General features: G+C 40.1%; 1 protein-coding gene and 1 long non-coding RNA gene across 2 annotated transcripts; both read left to right on the top strand.

Moving 5' to 3' along the window:
• Positions 1-10,097: 10,097 nt before the first annotated feature.
• Positions 10,098-19,463, top strand: LOC127918785 (GTP-binding protein SAR1b-like; the record flags this gene model as incomplete). Its single annotated transcript, XM_052502008.1, has 3 exons — positions 10,098-10,205; positions 10,452-10,583; positions 15,518-19,463. Coding segments are annotated over 3 exons (357 nt in total), but the record flags the coding sequence as incomplete, so codon positions are not given.
• On the top strand, positions 14,053-15,321 carry LOC127918781 (uncharacterized). Its single transcript, XR_008100787.1, has 3 exons — positions 14,053-14,286; positions 14,343-14,804; positions 15,172-15,321. It is a non-coding gene; the product is annotated as an uncharacterized LOC127918781 (long non-coding RNA).
• Positions 19,464-20,080: the final 617 nt, after the last annotated feature.

Here is a 20,080-nt window from a genome sequence, read left to right as displayed (position 1 = left end):
TTTACTTCGAAAGGGAGAGCTGTCTGTCTGTCTTAAAGAGTCCTTAGTCCACATGAGGCCAGGATTTCAGATAAGCTGATAGCCACGTAGCCGAGATAGCAAGCTAAGTTAGCGATCAGCTGGTGCTAACTAATAGCATGCTAGGATAAGAAAAGACTTGTAATTGTTGTTGATAAACCTAAAGCTGGCTAGCATCAGCAGCAAGTGCATTTGTGTAAAGAGAGTCTGTAGCTATCACTATAGTCATGATGCAAATGTCAAAATACTGCTGATCCAGTGAGACAAGTTGATCCCGTCTTGACAAGTTGTCAGTGTGCTAACTACTAGCTAGCTAACTTCCCGATTGTTTTCTTTCTTAGGCAAAGACCAGTGAAATGTCATTCCTCTTTGATTGGCTCTACAGAGGCTTTAGTGGTGTGCTACAGTTTTTAGGTAATCTCTGATTTCACGTCAATAACTTAAAATATATTATCAGCAGGGTGGGTATAATGTATTATCGGCAGGGTGGGTATAATGTATTATCAGCAGGGTGGGTATAATGTATTATCAGCAGGGTGGGTATAATGTATTATCAGCAGGGTGGGTATAATGTATTATCAGTAGGGTGGGTATAATGTATTATCGGCAGGGTGGGTATAATGTATTATCAGCAGGGTGGGTATAATGTATTATCGGCAGGGTGGGTATAATGTATTATCAGTAGGGTGGGTATAATGTATTATCGGCAGGGTGGGTATAATGTATTATCAGCAGGGTGGGTATAATGTATTATCGGCAGGGTGGGTATAATGTATTATCAGTAGGGTGGGTATAATGTATTATCGGCAGGGTGGGTATAATGTATTATCGGCAGGGTGGGTATAATGTATTATCAGTAGGGTGGGTATAATGTATTATCGGCAGGGTGGGTATAATGTATTATCAGTAGGGTGGGTATAATGTATTATCAGTAGGGTGGGTATAATGTATTATCGGCAGGGTGGGTATAATGTATTATCAGTAGGGTGGGTATAATGTATTATCGGCAGGGTGGGTATAATGTATTGTCGGCAGGGTGGGTATAATGTATTGTCGGCAGGGTGGGTATAATGTATTATCAGTAGGGTGGGTATAATGTATTATCAGTAGGGTGGGTATAATGTATTATCGGCAGGGTGGGTATAATGTATTATCGGCAGGGTGGGTATAATGTATTATCAGTAGGGTGGGTATAATGTATTATCAGTAGGGTGGGTATAATGTATTATCAGCAGGGTGGGTATAATGTATTATCGGCAGGGTGGGTATAATGTATTATCAGTAGGGTGGGTATAATGTATTATCGGCAGGGTGGGTATAATGTATTATCAGTAGGGTGGGTATAATGTATTATCAGTAGGGTGGGTATAATGTATTATCAGTAGGGTGGGTATAATGTATTATCGGCAGGGTGGGTATAATGTATTATCAGTAGGGTGGGTATAATGTATTATCAGTAGGGTGGGTATAATGTATTATCGGCAGGGTGGGTATAATGTATTATCAGTAGGGTGGGTATAATGTATTATCAGCAGGGTGGGTATAATGTATTATCGGCAGGGTGGGTATAATGTATTATCAGTAGGGTGGGTATAATGTATTATCAGCAGGGTGGGTATAATGTATTATCAGTAGGGTGGGTATAATGTATTATCGGCAGGGTGGGTATAATGTATTATCAGTAGGGTGGGTATAATGTATTATCAGCAGGGTGGGTATAATGTATTATCAGTAGGGTGGGTATAATGTATTATCAGTAGGGTGGGTATAATGTATTATCGGCAGGGTGGGTATAATGTATTATCAGCAGGGTGGGTATAATGTATTATCAGCAGGGTGGGTATAATGTATTATCGGCAGGGTGGGTATAATGTATTATCAGCAGGGTGGGTATAATGTATTATCAGTAGGGTGGGTATAATGTATTATCAGCAGGGTGGGTATAATGTATTATCGGCAGGGTGGGTATAATGTATTATCAGCAGGGTGGGTATAATGTATTATCGGCAGGGTGGGTATAATGTATTATCAGTAGGGTGGGTATAATGTATTATCGGCAGGGTGGGTATAATGTATTATCGGCAGGGTGGGTATAATGTATTATCAGTAGGGTGGGTATAATGTATTATCAGCAGGGTGGGTATAATGTATTATCGGCAGGGTGGGTATAATGTATTATCAGTAGGGTGGGTATAATGTATTATCAGCAGGGTGGGTATAATATATTATCAGCAGGGTGGGTATAATGTATTATCGGCAGGGTGGGTATAATGTATTATCAGTTGGGTGGGTATAATGTATTATCGGCAGGGTGGGTATAATGTATTATCAGTAGGGTGGGTATAATGTATTATCAGCAGGGTGGGTATAATATATTATCAGCAGGGTGGGTATAATGTATTATCGGCAGGGTGGGTATAATGTATTATCAGTTGGGTGGGTATAATGTATTATCGGCAGGGTGGGTATAATGTATTATCAGTTGGGTGGGTATAATGTATTATCAGTTGGGTGGGTATAATGTATTATCAGTAGGGTGGGTATAATGTATTATCAGTTGGGTGGGTATAATGTATTATCAGTAGGGTGGGTATAATGTATTATCGGCAGGGTGGGTATAATGTATTATCAGTTGGGTGGGTATAATGTATTATCAGTAGGGTGGGTATAATGTATTATCGGCAGGGTGGGTATAATGTATTATCAGTAGGGTGGGTATAATGTATTATCAGTAGGGTGGGTATAATGTATTATCGGCAGGGTGGGTATAATGTATTATCAGCAGGGTGGGTATAATGTATTATCGGCAGGGTGGGTATAATGTATTATCAGCAGGGTGGGTATAATGTATTATCGGCAGGGTGGGTATAATGTATTATCGGCAGGGTGGGTATAATGTATTATCGGCAGGGTGGGTATAATGTATTATCGGCAGGGTGGGTATAATGTATTATCAGCAGGGTGGGTATAATGTATTATCGGCAGGGTGGGTATAATGTATTATCAGCAGGGTGGGTATAATGTATTATCAGTAGGGTGGGTATAATGTATTATCGGCAGGGTGGGTATAATGTATTATCAGCAGGGTGGGTATAATGTATTATCAGCTGGGTGGGTATAATGTATTATCAGTAGGGTGGGTATAATGTATTATCAGTAGGGTGGGTATAATGTATTATCGGCAGGGTGGGTATAATGTATTATCGGCAGGGTGGGTATAATGTATTATCGGCAGGGTGGGTATAATGTATTATCAGTAGGGTGGGTATAATGTATTATCAGTAGGGTGGGTATAATGTATTATCAGTAGGGTGGGTATAATGTATTATCGACAGGGTGGGTATAATGTATTATCGGCAAGGTGGGTATTATCGGCAGGGTGGGTATAATGTATTATCAGTAGGGTGGGTATAATGTATTATCAGTAGGGTGGGTATAATGTATTATCAGTAGGGTGGGTATAATGTATTATCGGCAGGGTGGGTATAATGTATTATCGGCAGGGTGGGTATAATGTATTATCGGCAGGGTGGGTATAATGTATTATCAGTAGGGTGGGTATAATGTATTATCAGTAGGGTGGGTATAATGTATTATCAGTAGGGTGGGTATAATGTATTATCGGCAGGGTGGGTGGGTATAATGTATTATCGGCAGGGTGGGTGGGTATAATGTATTATCGAGGGTAAGGGGTATAATGTATTATCGGCAGGGTGGGTGGGTATAATGTATTGTCGGCAGGGTGGGTATAATGTATTATCGGTAGGGTGGGTATAATGTATTATCGGTAGGGTGGGTATAATGTATTATCGGTAGGGTGGGTATAATGTATTATCGGCAGGGTGGGTATAATGTATTATCGGCAGGGTGGGTATAATGTATTATCGGCAGGGTGGGTATAATGTATTATCGGCAGGGTGGGTATAATGTATTATCGGTAGGGTGGGTATAATGTATTATCGGTAGGGTGGGTATAATGTATTATCGGCAGGGTGGGTATAATGTATTATCGGCAGGGTGGGTGGGTATAATGTATTATCGGCAGGGTGGGTGGGTATAATGTATTATCGGCAGGGTGGGTGGGTATAATGTATTATCGGCAGGGTGGGTGGGTATAATGTATTATCGGCAGGGTGGGTGGGTATAATGTATTATCGGCAGGGTGGGTGGGTATAATGTATTATCGGCAGGGTGGGTCGGCAGGGTGGGTATAATGTATTATCGGCAGGGTGGGTATAATGTATTATCAGTTGGGTGGGTATAATGTATTATCAGTAGGGTGGGTATAATGTATTATCAGTAGGGTGGGTATAATGTATTATCAGCAGGGTGGGTATAATGTATTATCAGCAGGGTGGGTATAATGTATTATCGGCAGGGTGGGTATACTGTATTATCGGCAGGGTGGGTATACTGTATTATCGGCAGGGTGGGTATACTGTATTATCGGCAGGGTGGGTATAATGTATTATCGGTAGGGTGGGTATAATGTATTATCGGTAGGGTGGGTATAATGTATTATCGGCAGGGTGGGTATAATGTATTATCGGTAGGGTGGGTATAATGTATTATCGGCAGGGTGGGTATAATGTATTATCAGTAGGGTGGGTATAATGTATTATCAGTAGGGTGGGTATAATGTATTATCGGCAGGGTGGGTATAATGTATTATCGGCAGGGTGGGTATAATGTATTATCGGCAGGGTGGGTATAATGTATTATCGGCAGGGTGGGTACAATGTATTATCGGCAGGGTGGGTACAATGTATTATCGGCAGGGTGGGTACAATGTATTATCGGCAGGGTGGGTACAATGTATTATCGGCAGGGTGGGTATAATGTATTATCGGCAGGGTGGGTATAATGTATTATCGGCAGGGTGGGTATAATGTATTATCGGCAGGGGTGGTATAATGTATTATCGGCAGGGTGGGTACAATGTATTATCGGCAGGGTGGGTATAATGTATTATCGGCAGGGTGGGTATAATGTATTATCGGCAGGGTGGGTGGGTATAATGTATTATCGGCAGGGTGGGTGGGTATAATGTATTATCGGTAGGGTGGGTATAATGTATTATCGGCAGAGTGGGTATAATGTATTATCGGCAGGGTGGGTATAATGTATTATCGGCAGGGTGGGTATAATGTATTATCGGCAGGGTGGGTATAATGTATTATCGGCAGGGTGGGTATAATGTATTATCGGCAGGGTGGGTATAATGTATTATCGGCAGGGTGGGTGGGTATAATGTATTATCGGCAGGGTGGGTATAATGTATTATCGGCAGGGTGGGTATAATGTATTATCAGTAGGGTGGGTATAATGTATTATCGGCAGGGTGGGTACAATGTGTGTTATCGTTCCACCTAGAATCTGTTCCAAAAACGCTGTAAATAACAAGGATGCCCACAAACAACGAATACAAAGTAACATGATCAATTCACCTCGCTTACTAGCTGCCGAATTAGGAATCAACTAACTAGGTAGCTTATTCTTAATGTTTGTCCGTAGGCTACCAGAGTGAGGACAGACATTTTTCGGAATAAACGTGGTGAGTGAAAAACGTAACAAAATAGCCCACCCTCTCTACCCGGTATCTTATTCTTAATCTTATTCTTAACTTGTATGCGTTGTTTGTGGGCATCCTTGTTATTTTACAAAGTTTTTGGAACAGATTCCTGTTGGAACGTTCCACACATTATACCCGCCCTGATCAGTATAGTACTGCATGTCACAATGAGTGGTGGTGTGTTTTTACAACTCAAAAGTTGAATGAACTTTGTCAATGTGCTTTCCCAGGGTTGTACAAAAATCAGGAAAGTTGGTTTTCCTGGGGTTGGATAATGCTGGTAAAACAACCCTTCTGCATATGCTGAAAGATGACCGACTTGGACAGCATGTGCCCACGTTGCATCCAAGTAGGCGGCATCATCTCAACCTACTTTATTGTGTTGTTTTTAACGTCCCAATAACGGCACTGAACACAATGTCAGTCGTTTTTAAAAATGTGTTTTGTTTCTCCCTGAAGCATCGGAAGAGTTGACGATAGCTGGAATGACATTCACCACGTTTGATCTGGGCGGCCACGTATTACAAGGTAAGACTTTGGCCTAAATAAGTTGGACACTGTGTCTTTCTAGGGTTTGGTCAGCATCTTGACACATCACATTGTCTTTCTAGGGTTTGGTCAGCATCTTGACACATCACATTGTCTTTCTAGGGTTTGGTCAGCATCTTGACACTTTACATTGTCTTTCTAGGGTTTGGTCAGCATCTTGACTCATTACATCATGTCTTTCTAGGGTTTGGTCAGCATCTTGACACATTACATTGTCTTTCTAGGGTTTGGTCAGCATCTTGACTCATTACATTGTCTTTCTAGGGTTTGGTCAGCATCTTGACTCATTACATTGTCTTTCTAGGGTTTGGTCAGCATCTTGACACATTACATCATGTCTTTCTAGGGTTTGGTCAGCATCTTGACTCATTACATCATGTCTTTCTAGGGTTTGGTCAGCATCTTGACTCATTACATCATGTCTTTCTAGGGTTTGGTCAGCATCTTGACTCATTACATCATGTCTTTCTAGGGTTTGGTCAGCATCTTGACTCATTACATTGTCTTTCTAGGGTTTGGTCAGCATCTTGACTCATTACATTGTCTTTCTAGGGTTTGGTCAGCATCTTGACTCATTACATTGTCTTTCTAGGGTTTGGTCAGTATCTTGACACATTACATCATGTCTTTCTAGGGTTTGGTCAGCATCTTGACACATTACATCATGTCTTTCTATGGTTTGGTCAGCATCTTGACTCATTACATTGTCTTTCTAGGGTTTGGTCAGCATCTTGACTCATTACATTGTCTTTCTAGGGTTTGGTTAGCATCTTGACACATTACATCATGTCTTTCTAGGGTTTGGTCAGCATCTTGACTCATTACATCGTCTTTCTAGGGTTTGGTCAGCATCTTGACTCATTACATCGTCTTTCTAGGGTTTGGTCAGCATCTTGACTCATTATATCGTCTTTCTAGGGTTTGGTTAGCATCTTGACTCATTACATCGTGTCTTTCTAGGGTTTTGGTCAGCATCTTGACTCATTACATCATGTCTTTCTAGGGTTTGGTCAGCATCTTGACTCATTACATCATGTCTTTCTAGGGTTTGGTCAGCATCTTGACACATTACATTGTCTTTCTAGGGTTTGGTCAGCATCTTGACTCATTACATCATGTCTTTCTAGGGTTTGGTCAGCATCTTGACACTTTACATTGTCTTTCTAGGGTTTGGTCAGCATCTTGACTCATTACATTGTCTTTCTAGGGTTTGGTCAGCATCTTGACACATTACATTGTCTTTCTAGGGTTTGGTCAGCATCTTGACTCATTACATCATGTCTTTCTAGGGTTTGGTCAGCATCTTGACTCTTTACATTGTCTTTCTAGGGTTTGGTCAGCATCTTGACTCTTTACATTGTCTTTCTAGGGTTTGGTCAGCATCTTGACACTTTACATTGTCTTTCTAGGGTTTGGTCAGCATCTTGACTCATTACATCATGTCTTTCTGGGGTTTGGTCAGCATCTTGACACATTACATTGTCTTTCTAGGGTTTGGTCAGTATCTTGACTCATTACATCATGTCTTTCTAGGGTTTGGTCAGTATCTTGACTCTTTACATTGTCTTTCTAGGGTTTGGTCAGCATCTTGACTCATTACATCATGTCTTTCTAGGGTTTGGTCAGTATCTTGACTCTTTACATTGTCTTTCTAGGGTTTGGTCAGCATCTTGACACATTACATCATGTCTTTCTAGGGTTTGGTTAGCATCTTGACACATCACACTGTCTTTCTAGGGTTTTGGTCAGCATCTTGACTCATTACATTGTCTTTCTAGGGTTTTGGTCAGCATCTTGACTCATTACATCATGTCTTTCTAGGGTTTGGTCAGCATCTTGACACATCACATTGTCTTTCTAGGGTTTGGTCAGCATCTTGACACATTACATCATGTCTTTCTAGGGTTTGGTCAGCATCTTGACTCATTACATCATGTCTTTCTAGGGTTTGGTCAGCATCTTGACACATTACATCATGTCTTTCTAGGGTTTGGTCAGCATCTTGACACATCACATTGTCTTTCTAGGGTTTTGGTCAGCATCTTGACTCATTACATCATGTCTTTCTAGGGTTTGGTCAGCATCTTGACTCATTACATTGTCTTTCTAGGGTTTGGTCAGCATCTTGACTCATTACATCATGTCTTTCTAGGGTTTGGTCAGCATCTTGACTCATTACATCATGTCTTTCTAGGGTTTGGTCAGCATCTTGACTCATTACATCATGTCTTTCTAGGGTTTGGTCAGTATCTTGACTCATTACATTGTCTTTCTAGGGTTTGGTCAGCATCTTGACTCATTACATTGTCTTTCTAGGGTTTGGTCAGCATCTTGACACATTACATCATGTCTTTCTAGGGTTTTGGTCAGCATCTTGACACATTACATTGTCTTTCTAGGGTTTGGTCAGCATCTTGACACATTACATTGTCTTTCTAGGGTTTGGTCAGCATCTTGACACATTACATTGTCTTTCTAGGGTTTGGTCAGCATCTTGACACATTACATCATGTCTTTCTAGGGTTTGGTCAGCATCTTGACACATCACATTGTCTTTCTAGGGTTTGGTCAGCATCTTGACACATTACATTGTCTTTCTAGGGTTTGGTCAGCATCTTGACTCATTACATTGTCTTTCTAGGGTTTGGTCAGCATCTTGACACATTACATTGTCTTTCTAGGGTTTGGTCAGCATCTTGACACATTACATCATGTCTTTCTGGGGTTTGGTCAGCATCTTGACACATTACATTGTCTTTCTGGGGTTTGGTCAGCATCTTGACTCATTACATCATGTCTTTCTAGGGTTTGGTCAGCATCTTGACACATTACATCATGTCTTTCTAGGGTTTTGGTCAGCATCTTGACACATTACATTGTCTTTCTAGGGTTTGGTCAGCATCTTGACACTTTACATTGTCTTTCTAGGGTTTTGGTCAGCATCTTGACACTTTACATTGTCTTTCTAGGGTTTGGTCAGCATCTTGACACTTTACATTGTCTTTCTAGGGTTTGGTCAGCATCTTGACTCATTACATTGTCTTTCTAGGGTTTGGTCAGCATCTTGACTCATTACATTGTCTTTCTAGGGTTTGGTCAGCATCTTGACACATTACATCATGTCTTTCTAGGGTTTGGTCAGCATCTTGACTCATTACATCATGTCTTTCTAAGGTTTGGTCAGCATCTTGACTCATTACATCATGTCTTTCTAGGGTTTGGTCAGCATCTTGACTCTTTACATTGTCTTTCTAGGGTTTGGTCAGCATCTTGACTCATTACATCATGTCTTTCTAAGGTTTGGTCAGCATCTTGACTCATTACATCATGTCTTTCTAGGGTTTGGTCAGCATCTTGACTCTTTACATTGTCTTTCTAGGGTTTGGTCAGCATCTTGACTCATTACATCATGTCTTTCTAGGGTTTGGTCAGCATCTTGACTCATTACATTGTCTTTCTAGGGTTTGGTCAGCATCTTGACACTTTACATTGTCTTTCTAGGGTTTTGGTCAGCATCTTGACTCTTTACATTGTCTTTCTAGGGTTTGGTCAGCATCTTGACACATCACATTGTCTTTCTAGGGTTTGGTCAGCATCTTGACACATTACATTGTCTTTCTAGGGTTTGGTCAGCATCTTGACTCATTACATTGTCTTTCTAGGGTTTGGTCAGCATCTTGACACTTTACATTGTCTTTCTAGGGTTTTGGTCAGCATCTTGACTCTTTACATTGTCTTTCTAGGGTTTGGTCAGCATCTTGACACATCACATTGTCTTTCTAGGGTTTGGTCAGCATCTTGACACATTACATTGTCTTTCTAGGGTTTGGTCAGCATCTTGACTCATTACATTGTCTTTCTAGGGTTTGGTCAGCATCTTGACACTTTACATTGTCTTTCTAGGGTTTGGTCAGCATCTTGACACATTACCTCATGTGCTACATCTTCTGTCTCTTTCACAGCTAGAAGAGTTTGGAAGAACTACCTGCCGGCTATCAATGGAGTTGTCTTTCTGGTTGACTGTGCCGACCACGACCGCCTTACAGAATCCAAGATCGAACTTGATGTAAGTCACTTCCACTGCCCACAATGTGTCTAATTTATGAAGATTCATTGTGAAAAATGCATACACAAAACCCACGTGTTGAGGCAGCCCAGTTGAGGCAGGTTACACCAGGGCACACAACAAACATTCTCACTGTCCCATCTGTCTCATTACTCAACCTCTTTCCTGTGTGTGTGTGTGTGTGTGTGTGTGTGTGTGTGTGTGTGTGTGTGTGTGTGTGTGTGTGTGTGTGTGTGTGTGTGTCAGGCCCTGTTAGCAGATGAGACCATCCTCTCTGTGCCTGTGCTGGTCCTGGGTAACAAGATAGACCGTCCTGAAGCCATCAGTGAAGGGGGACTGAGGCAGGCGTTCGTTCTCGATGGACAATGCACTGGAAAGGTAAGCATAGAGATAGATGTAGCCTGTGGAATTTGTATCATCATTATTATTATTATATCAATACTATTATTATTATTGTATTATTATTATTGTATCATTATTATTATTATTGTTTTATTATTATTGTATCATTATTATTATTATTGTATTATTATTATTATATCAATACTATTATTATTATTATTATATCAATACTATTATTATTATTGTATTATTATTATTGTATCATCATTATTATTGTATCATTATTATTGTTTTATTATTATTATATCAATACTATTATTATTATTGTATTATTATTATTGTATCATTATTATTATTATTGTTTTATTATTATTGTATCATTATTATTATTATTGTTTTATTATTATTGTATCATCATTATTATTGTATCATTATTATTGTTTTATTATTATTATATCAATACTATTATTATTATTGTATCATCATTATTATTGTATCATTATTATTATTATTGTATCATTATTATTATTGTATCATTATTATTATTATTGTATCATTATTATTATTATTGTATCATTATTATTATTGTATCATTATTATTATTATTGTATCATTATTATTATTGTATCATCATTATTATTGTATCATTATTATTATTATTGTATCATTATTATTATTATTGTATCATTATTATTATTGTATCATCATTATTATTGTATCATTATTATTATTATTGTATCATTATTATTATTATTATATTATCATTATCTTTTTTTTAAAGTCCATTTCAGATGAGTGTATAACACAACTAACGTGTGTGTGTGTGTGTGTCTGAATGACGTGTGTGTGCGGTACAGTATTCACGTTCTTTAGATATGCTGTAGAATATGTTAATGGTACTCCAGTCTATTTTCACCTCATTTATCACCTGATTTTACTTAACAAAAGCCCCATCTCAATAGGTGGTCCAGGTACAGTTGCCCTTCGGAAGGTATTCAGACCACTCAACATTTTTCCACACTTCTACACTAACCCTAACCCTAACCCACAGCCTTTCCTCATCAAGCTACACACAACCCCATATAATGACAAAAACAGGTTTTAGAAATTTGTGTAAATTCATTAAAAAAAAGGAAAATATCACATTTTACATAAGTATTCAGACCCGGGGCCTCCTGGGTGGCGCAGTGGTTAAGGGCGCTGTACTGCAGCGCCAGCTGTGCCACCAGAGACTCTGGGTTCGCGCCCAGGCTCTGTCGTAACCGGCCGCGACCGGGAGGTCCGTGGGGCGACGCACAATTGGCGGGATGTCCTTGTCTCATTGCACGGTGTTTCCTCCGACACATTGGTGCGTCTGGCTTCCGGGTTGGATGCACACTGTGTTAAGAAGCAGTGGTTGGGTTGTGTATCGGAGGACGCATGACTTTCAACCTTCGTCTCTCCCGAGCCCGTACGGGAGTTGTAGCGATGAGACAAGATAGCTACTAAAACAATTGGATACCACGAAAATTGGGGAGAAAAAGGGGTAAAAAAAAAATAAAGAAATGTAAAAGTATTCAGACCCTTTACTCAGTACTTTGTTGAAGCAGAGATTACAGCTTCGAGTCTTCTTGGATATGACGCTACAAGCTTGGCACACCTGTATTTGGGGAGTTTCTCCCATTCTTCTCTGCAGATCCTCTCCAGCTCTGTCAGGGTGGATGGAGAGTGTGGCTGCACAGCTATTTTCGGGTCTTTCCAAAGATGTTTGATCGGGTTCAAGTCTGGGCTCTGGCTGGGCCACTCAAGGACATTCAGAGACTTGTCCTGAAGCCACTCCTGCGTTGTCTTGGCTGTGTGCTTAGGGTCATTGTCCTGTTGGAAAGTGAATCTCTGCCCCAGTCTGAGCTCCTGAACAGGTTTTCATCAAGGTTTTCTCTCTGCTGATCCTGGCTAGTCTCCCTGTCCCTGCCGCTGAAAATCATCCCCACAGCATGATGCTGCCACCACCATGCTTCACCGTAGGGATGGTGCCAGGTTTTCCTCCAGATGTGACGCTTGGCATTCAGGCCAAAGAGTTCAATCTTGGTTCCATCAGACCAGAGAATCTTGTTTCTCATGGTCAGTCTCTTCAGGTGCCTTTTGGCAAACTCCAAGTGGGCTGTCGTGTGCCTTTTTACTGAGTGGCTTCCTTCTGGCCACTCTGCCATAAAATCCTGATTGGTGTAGTGCTGAAGGGATGGTTGTGCTTCTGGAAGGTTCTCCCATCTCCACAGAGGAACTCTGGAGCTCTGTCAGAGTGACCATTGGGTTCTTGGTCACCTCCCTGACAAAGTCCCTTCTCCCCTGATTGGTCAGTTTTGCCAGGTGGCCAGCTCTCGAAAGAGTCTTGGTGGTTCCAAACTTCTTCCATTTACGAATGATGGTGGCCTCTGTATTCTTGGGGACCTTCAATGCTGCAGACATTTTTTGGTACCCTTCCCCAGATCTGTGCCTCGACACAATCCTGTCTCGGAGCTCTATGGACAATTCCTTCAACCTCATGGCTTGTTTTTTTTTTTATCTGACATGCACTGTCAACTGTAGCACACACAGGTGTGTCTTTCCAAATCATGTCCAATCAATTTAATATACTATAGGTGGACTCCAATCAAGTTGTAGAAACATCTGAAGGATGATCAATGGAAACAGGATGCACCTGAGCTCAATGTTGAGTCTCACAACAAAGGGTCTGAATACTTATGGAAATTAGTTAATTTATTATTTTTATATAAATTTGCAAAAAAATGTAACCTGTTGTTGCTTTATTATGCATTGTTGTGTGTATTTTTAAATATTTTTTTAAATTTCACCTTTATTTAACCAGGTAGGCTAGTTGAGAACACCTTTATTTAACCAAGTAGGCTAGTTGAGAACACCTTTATTTAACCAGGTAGGCTAGTTGAGAACACCTTTATTTAACCAAGTAGGCTAGTTGAGAACACCTTTATTTAACCAGGTAGGCTAGTTGAGAGCAAGTTCTCATTTGCAACTGTGACCTGCCCAATATAAAGCATAGCAGTTTGACACATACAACAACACAGAGTTACACATAGAATAAACAAAACATACAGTCAATAATACAGTAGAACAAAAGAAAACAAAAAGTCTATATACAGTGAGTGCAAATGAGGTAAGTTAAGGAAATAAATAGGCCATGGTGGCGAAGTAATTACAATATAGCAATTAAACACTGGAACGGTAGATCGGCAGAAGATGAATGTGCAGGTAGAGATAGATTGATGAGGAAAACAAATAATTGAATACGTTTTAGAATGAGGCTGTAACCTAACAATGTGGAAAAAGTCAAGGGGTCTGAATAGTTTCTGAATGCACTGTATGGCACAAGTGGGTAAAACATTCTTATTCTTCTTTTTTTTTTAAACCTTAAGTGTGTGTACATTACGATATTTAGGGGATAATGTTTTTCAGCAGAAAAAAAGGTGAAGTTGCAGCAGAAAAAAACAGCTTGGTGAAGTTGCTGGAGTGGTCTTTTATAACAGCTTGATCCTGTTGTTCTTCTCCAGGGTAACGTGTTGCTGGACTGGTCTTTTATAACAGCTTGATCCTGTTGTTCTTCTCCAGGGTAACGTGTTGCTGGACTGGTCTTTTATAACAGCTTGATCCTGTTGTTCTTCTCCAGGGTAACGTGTTGCTGGACTGGTCTTTTATAACAGCTTGATCCTGTTGTTCTTCTCCAGGGTAACGTGTTGCTGGACTGGTCTTTTATAACAGCTTGATCCTGTTGTTCTTCTCCAGGGTAACGTGTTGCTGGAGGTCTTTTATAACAGCTTGATCCTGTTGTTCTTCTCCAGGGTAACGTGTTGCTGGACTGGTCTTTTATAACAGCTTGATCCTGTTGTTCTTCTCCAGGGTAACGTGTTGCTGGACTGGTCTTTTATAACAGCTTGATCCTGTTGTTCTTCTCCAGGGTAACGTGTTGCTGGACTGGTCTTTTATAACAGCTTGATCCTGTTGTTCTTCTCCAGGGTAACGTGTTGCTGGACTGGTCTTTTATAACAGCTTGATCCTGTTGTTCTTCTCCAGGGTAACGTGTTGCTGGACTGGTCTTTTATAACAGCTTGATCCTGTTGTTCTTCTCCAGGGTAACGTGTTGCTGGACTGGTCTTTTATAACAGCTTGATCCTGTTGTTCTTCTCCAGGGTAACGTGTTGCTGGACTGGTCTTTTATAACAGCTTGATCCTGTTGTTCTTCTCCAGGGTAACGTGTTGCTGGAGGTCTTTTATAACAGCTTGATCCTGTTGTTCTTCTCAGGGTAACGTGTTGCTGGACTGGTCTTTTATAACAGCTTGATCCTGTTGTTCTTCTCCAGGGTAACGTGTTGCTGGACTGGTCTTTTATAACAGCTTGATCCTGTTGTTCTTCTCCAGGGTAACGTGTTGCTGGACTGGTCTTTTATAACAGCTTGATCCTGTTGTTCTTCTCCAGGGTAACGTGTTGCTGGAGTGGTCTTTTATAACAGCTTGATCCTGTTGTTCTTCTCCAGGGTAACGTGTTGCTGGACTGGTCTTTTATAACAGTTGCTGGAGTGGTCTTTTATAACAGCTTGATCCTGTTGTTCTTCTGGGTAACGTGTTGCTGGAGTGGTCTTTTATAACAGCTTGATCCTGTTGTTCTTCTCCAGGGTAACGTGTTGCTGGACTGGTCTTTTATAACAGCTTGATCCTGTTGTTCTTCTCCAGGGTAACGTGTTGCTGGACTGGTCTTTTATAACAGCTTGATCCTGTTGTTCTTCTCCAGGGTGTTGCTGGACTGGTCTTTTATAACAGTGATCCTGTCTTTTATAACAGCTTGATCCTGTTGTTCTTCTCCAGGGTAACGTGTTGCTGGAGTGGTCTTTTATAACAGCTTGATCCTGTTGTTCTTCTCCAGGGTAACGTGTTGCTGGAGTGGTCTTTTATAACAGCTTGATCCTGTTGTTCTTCTCCAGGGTAACGTGTCGGTGAAGGAGCTGCAGGCACGACCTCTGGAGATTTTCATGTGCAGTGTCCTGAAGAAGCAGGGCTATGGAGATGGCTTCAGGTGGCTGGCACAATACATCGACTGACATCTAGGCAGCGCTTCTTTTACTAAACGGACTCCCATCTTTCTGGGGGGAATGAAGAGGATAAGCTATCAAATGAAATGGCCCATATTGTCCACCCCCCACACCATGTGGAAAGATGTGAAGCTCCCAATAATCTGTCAATTTCAGCATTAATTGGTCCATTTTAAAGGTTTCTATCTATGCAAACTTTTAAAAGTGGTTCATGGTCACAAGATTCAAGATGGGTTTGCGTGTAATACTAATAAGTCCATTAGTTAAGTATAACGTCGACCCGTTCTCTGGCGTGTAAATTAGAGTATCCGGTTCTACCCCAACAGATTTGATCATAGCTGCAATTCAAGCTACAGTATACGGCAGATGACCTGTACCAATGTAGAACCTTTATAAGGTATACTGTGAACTTTTACAATTATTTCTGAAACATGAAGGACCAAGTAGTTTTTAAATGAAATAGATTATAAATGATAAGGATATTTATGTGAATGGTGGCGGTACAAATACTTGTACATAGCAGTCCTACCTAGAATAAGATGTTCTTATCACTAAGAGGACATGAAAGAGGATAGATAGACTGAGCAGGAATATTCCAACAGACCCAAGTTCCAATCGCATCGAATAGAACGTCATCTAAGGTTTAGGGGCGGAGTCCATTTGACCTGATTCTATTTCTATACATGGCATGTATATCCCAAATGGCAGCATATTGACTATATAGTGCACTACTTCAGAGAACCCATACTTTCTATGCCCCCACCCTGGTCAAAAAGTAGTGCACTAAAAAGGGAATATGGTGCCAACCCTGATCAAAAGTAGTACACTAAATAGGGAATAGGGTTCCAACCTTGATCAAAAGTAGTGCACTAAATAGGGAATAGGGTTGACATTTGGTACGCGTACCAGGGGTTTGAGATCAATTGTAATGGTCCACGCAGCTATTGCCTTCAATGCACTCAGCCAAAGACGTATGCAAACTATTTTGCAAGTGACTTTGGGATGTGTACATATAATAGACCTGGGGGGGGTTGTAGTAGTGATGTAATGTTTGTCCTACTACAGTTTAATGAATGAATGGCTATAGTGCCATGATATGCAGGTACATTGTAACAGGCCAGAACAAGAGACCGCCATTGCCATCATTCCATGGTATGCAGCAATAAAGCGGAATGACCATCAGTGGCCACTACAATGCTAATCTTAACAAAAAAGGCTATGCTACTCTACTAACATAGCTCTGGCAGAGGTTTTTGTTGAAAAATATAGATATTTGGTCCCTTTTCAATCAAGTCTGGTTTAAAAATACATATATTGGTCCTTTTTCAATCAAGTCTGGTTTAAAAATAGATATTTGGGCCCTATTCGATCAAGGCTGGTTTAAAAAATAAATCCCACTTGCATGCTTTGAGTGACGTACTACTCAAGGAAACACCAGATAGCCTGGGCACCAGTTTGAATAGGGCTCTTGGTCCATGCCCTTTCCTGTTCGCAGACCTGGGGTCGTGTTCATTAGGCACCAAACGGATGAAAATGGACTGAAACGGCACTTGGACAATGGAAACAATCATTTTCGTTTTCAGTTGCAAAATGTTTTAAAATGTTTTCCGTTGCAGGCCCCAAAATGAACACGTCCCAGATATTTCTAGTAGAGGTCGACTGATTAGGATTTTTCAATGCCGATACCGATTATTGGAGGACCAAAAAAGCCGAAGCCGATTTTTATTTATTTATTTGTAGTAATGATAATTACAACAATACTGAATTAACACTTATTTTAACTTAATATAATACATCAATAAAATCAATTTAGCCTCAACTAAATAATGAAACATGTTCAATTTGGTTTAAATAATGCAAAAACAAAGTGTTGGAGAAGAAAGTAAAAGTGCAATATGTGCCATGTAAGAAAGGTTACATTTAAAGCTGGTGGTTCCTTTTAACATGAGTCTTCAATATTCCCAGGTAAGAAGTTTTAGGTTGTTGTTTTTATGGGAATTATAGGACTATTTCCCTCTTTTGTATTTCATTAACCTTTGACTATTGGATGTTCTTATAGGCACTTTAGCATTGCCAGTGTAACAGTATAGCTTCCGACCCTCTCCTCGCTCCTCCCTGGGCTCGAACCAGCAACAGAACGTCAACAGCCACCCTCGAAGCAGCGTTACCCATGCAGAGCAAGGGGAACAACTACTAGAAGGCTCAGAGCGAGTGACGTTTGAAATGCTATTAGTGCGCGTTAACTACCTAGCCTTTTCACATCGGTAACACCAGCCTAATCTCGGGAGTTAATAGGCTTGAAGTCATTAACAGTGCAATGCTTGACGCACAATGAAGAGCTGCTGGCAAAACGCACAAATATGCCTACCACCGCTCAGTCAGATACTTAGATACTTGTATGCTCAGTCAGATTATATGCAACACAGGATACGCTAGATAATATCTAGTAATATCATCAACCATGTGTAGTTAACTTGTGATTGATTGTTTTTTATAAGATAAGTTTAATGCTAGCTAGCAACTTACCTTGGCTTACTGCATTCGCGTAATAGGCTCCTTGTGGAGTGCAACGAGAGAGAGGCAGGTCGTTATTGCGTTGGACTAGTTAACTGTAAGGTTGCAAGATTGGATCCCCCGAGCTGACAGGTGACAATCTGTCGTTCTGCCCCTGAACAAGGCAGTTAACCCACCGTTCTTAGGCCGTCATTGAAAGTAAGAATGTGTTCTTAACTGACTTGCCTAGTTAAATAAAGGTATCATTAATTTTAAAAAATGTTTTTTTTTTTAATCTGCAAATCTGCGCCCCAAAATACAGATTTTCATAACAATCTGAAACTTGAAATCGGCCCTAATTAATCGGCCATTATGATTAATCGGTCGACCTCTAATTTCTAGGCCTACTGGTAAATCTTCTTTGTCATTCTAAGCCTCTGTCATTTGCAACATTTCTTATTATCTTGATGTCAATTTAATTTGAATCTGAAATGGCCATCACCAACATATTTTAGTTGATTATTATTTACATTTACATTTAAGTCATTTAGCAGACACTCTTATCCAGAGCGACTTACAATTATTATCAGAATTAACTAATGGGAACGGGTACTTCCAGCCACGTAGGCTAATACTGCCTTATAGTTTAAATAGAGGGGAGTGTTTCAGCAGTCTGATTCAGCCTTTTGATGATCTACTTGTCACATTTCCTGTCTGCTGTGTAGGTCATTTATTGAAATGATTTATGATGTCCATGATGTGAAGTATTGGCTTTGTGATTCAGACAAATCTATGGTTGAAATGCTGCAGGTACTTCTTGACTATCAGTACAATGATATGAGAGTACGTCTGTAGCTCTGAATCTCTGGGAATAACAGCCTTTATATCAGCCAGCCTTGGGCTCAGTTCCATTTCAATTCAGGAACTAAACTGATATTTACATTTATTCTCAAAGCTTTTTTAATGAGGAACAATTTAATTGGAGTTTCCGTTTCCTACCTGAATTGAAATGAAACTGAACCCCAACGCTGTATATCAGTATTTAACTATTGAGTACCATTAACATTTCTGTATTCATTGTAAATAATGTAAAATGGAGATGGTCTCTTTCTTTGTACAATTCATTATCCTGGAGCTGACAAAACACGCAGGTTGTAAATCCCAAATAACACCCTATTACCTACATAGTGCACTACTTTTGACCAAAGCCCTATTGACCCTGGTCCAATGTAGTGCACTATAAAGTATAGGTTGCCATTTGGCACATAGACATTATTACTGGATGTACTTATGATAACTCGGATCATTTTAACGTGAGAAATTCCATAAATATTTTTAACAATCATTCCTCACTTGTCATGTTTTGTTGTAAGGCTGTCAAGATTAAATTGCAAATGCTACACATCGACACTTCTAATCTACGTGTGATAATAAAGTATGTTTGAGATGCGCAGTATTTGCAAATACTGTATAACTGAGCCATTAACTCTAAATATAATCTTCGGTACAGGGCTGTTATCATGCAACTTCCAAAGAGTGCATCATAGCATATCTCTACCCTCTCCTTTAGGTTTTATTATTGTTGAGTATTGTTGTTGATGTAGCGCAGTCTCCTTTAGGTTTATATCAGAGTGTTGTTGGTGCCTTAGCTCAGTCTCCTTTAGGTTTTATTATTGTTGAGTATTGTTGGTGATGTAGCTCAGTCTCTTTTAGGTTTATATCAGAGTATTGTTGGTGCTGTAGCTCAGTCTCCTTTAGGTTTTATTATTGTTGAGTATTGTTGTTGATGTAGGTTTATATCAGAGCGCAGTCTCCTTTAGGTTTATATCAGAGTGTTGTTGGTGCCTTAGCTCAGTCTCCTTTAGGTTTTATTATTGTTGAGTATTGTTGGTGATGTAGCTCAGTCTCTTTTAGGTTTATATCAGAGTATTGTTGGTGCTGTAGCTCAGTCTCCTTTAGGTT

Source organism: Oncorhynchus keta, unplaced genomic scaffold (assembly GCF_023373465.1).
Source record: "Oncorhynchus keta strain PuntledgeMale-10-30-2019 unplaced genomic scaffold, Oket_V2 Un_contig_1482_pilon_pilon, whole genome shotgun sequence".
In the NCBI taxonomy this organism is placed as follows: Eukaryota; Metazoa; Chordata; class Actinopteri; order Salmoniformes; family Salmonidae; genus Oncorhynchus; species Oncorhynchus keta.
The sequence above is the reverse complement of the archived record's forward strand: the minus strand, read 5'-3'. Positions and strand labels throughout refer to the sequence as shown.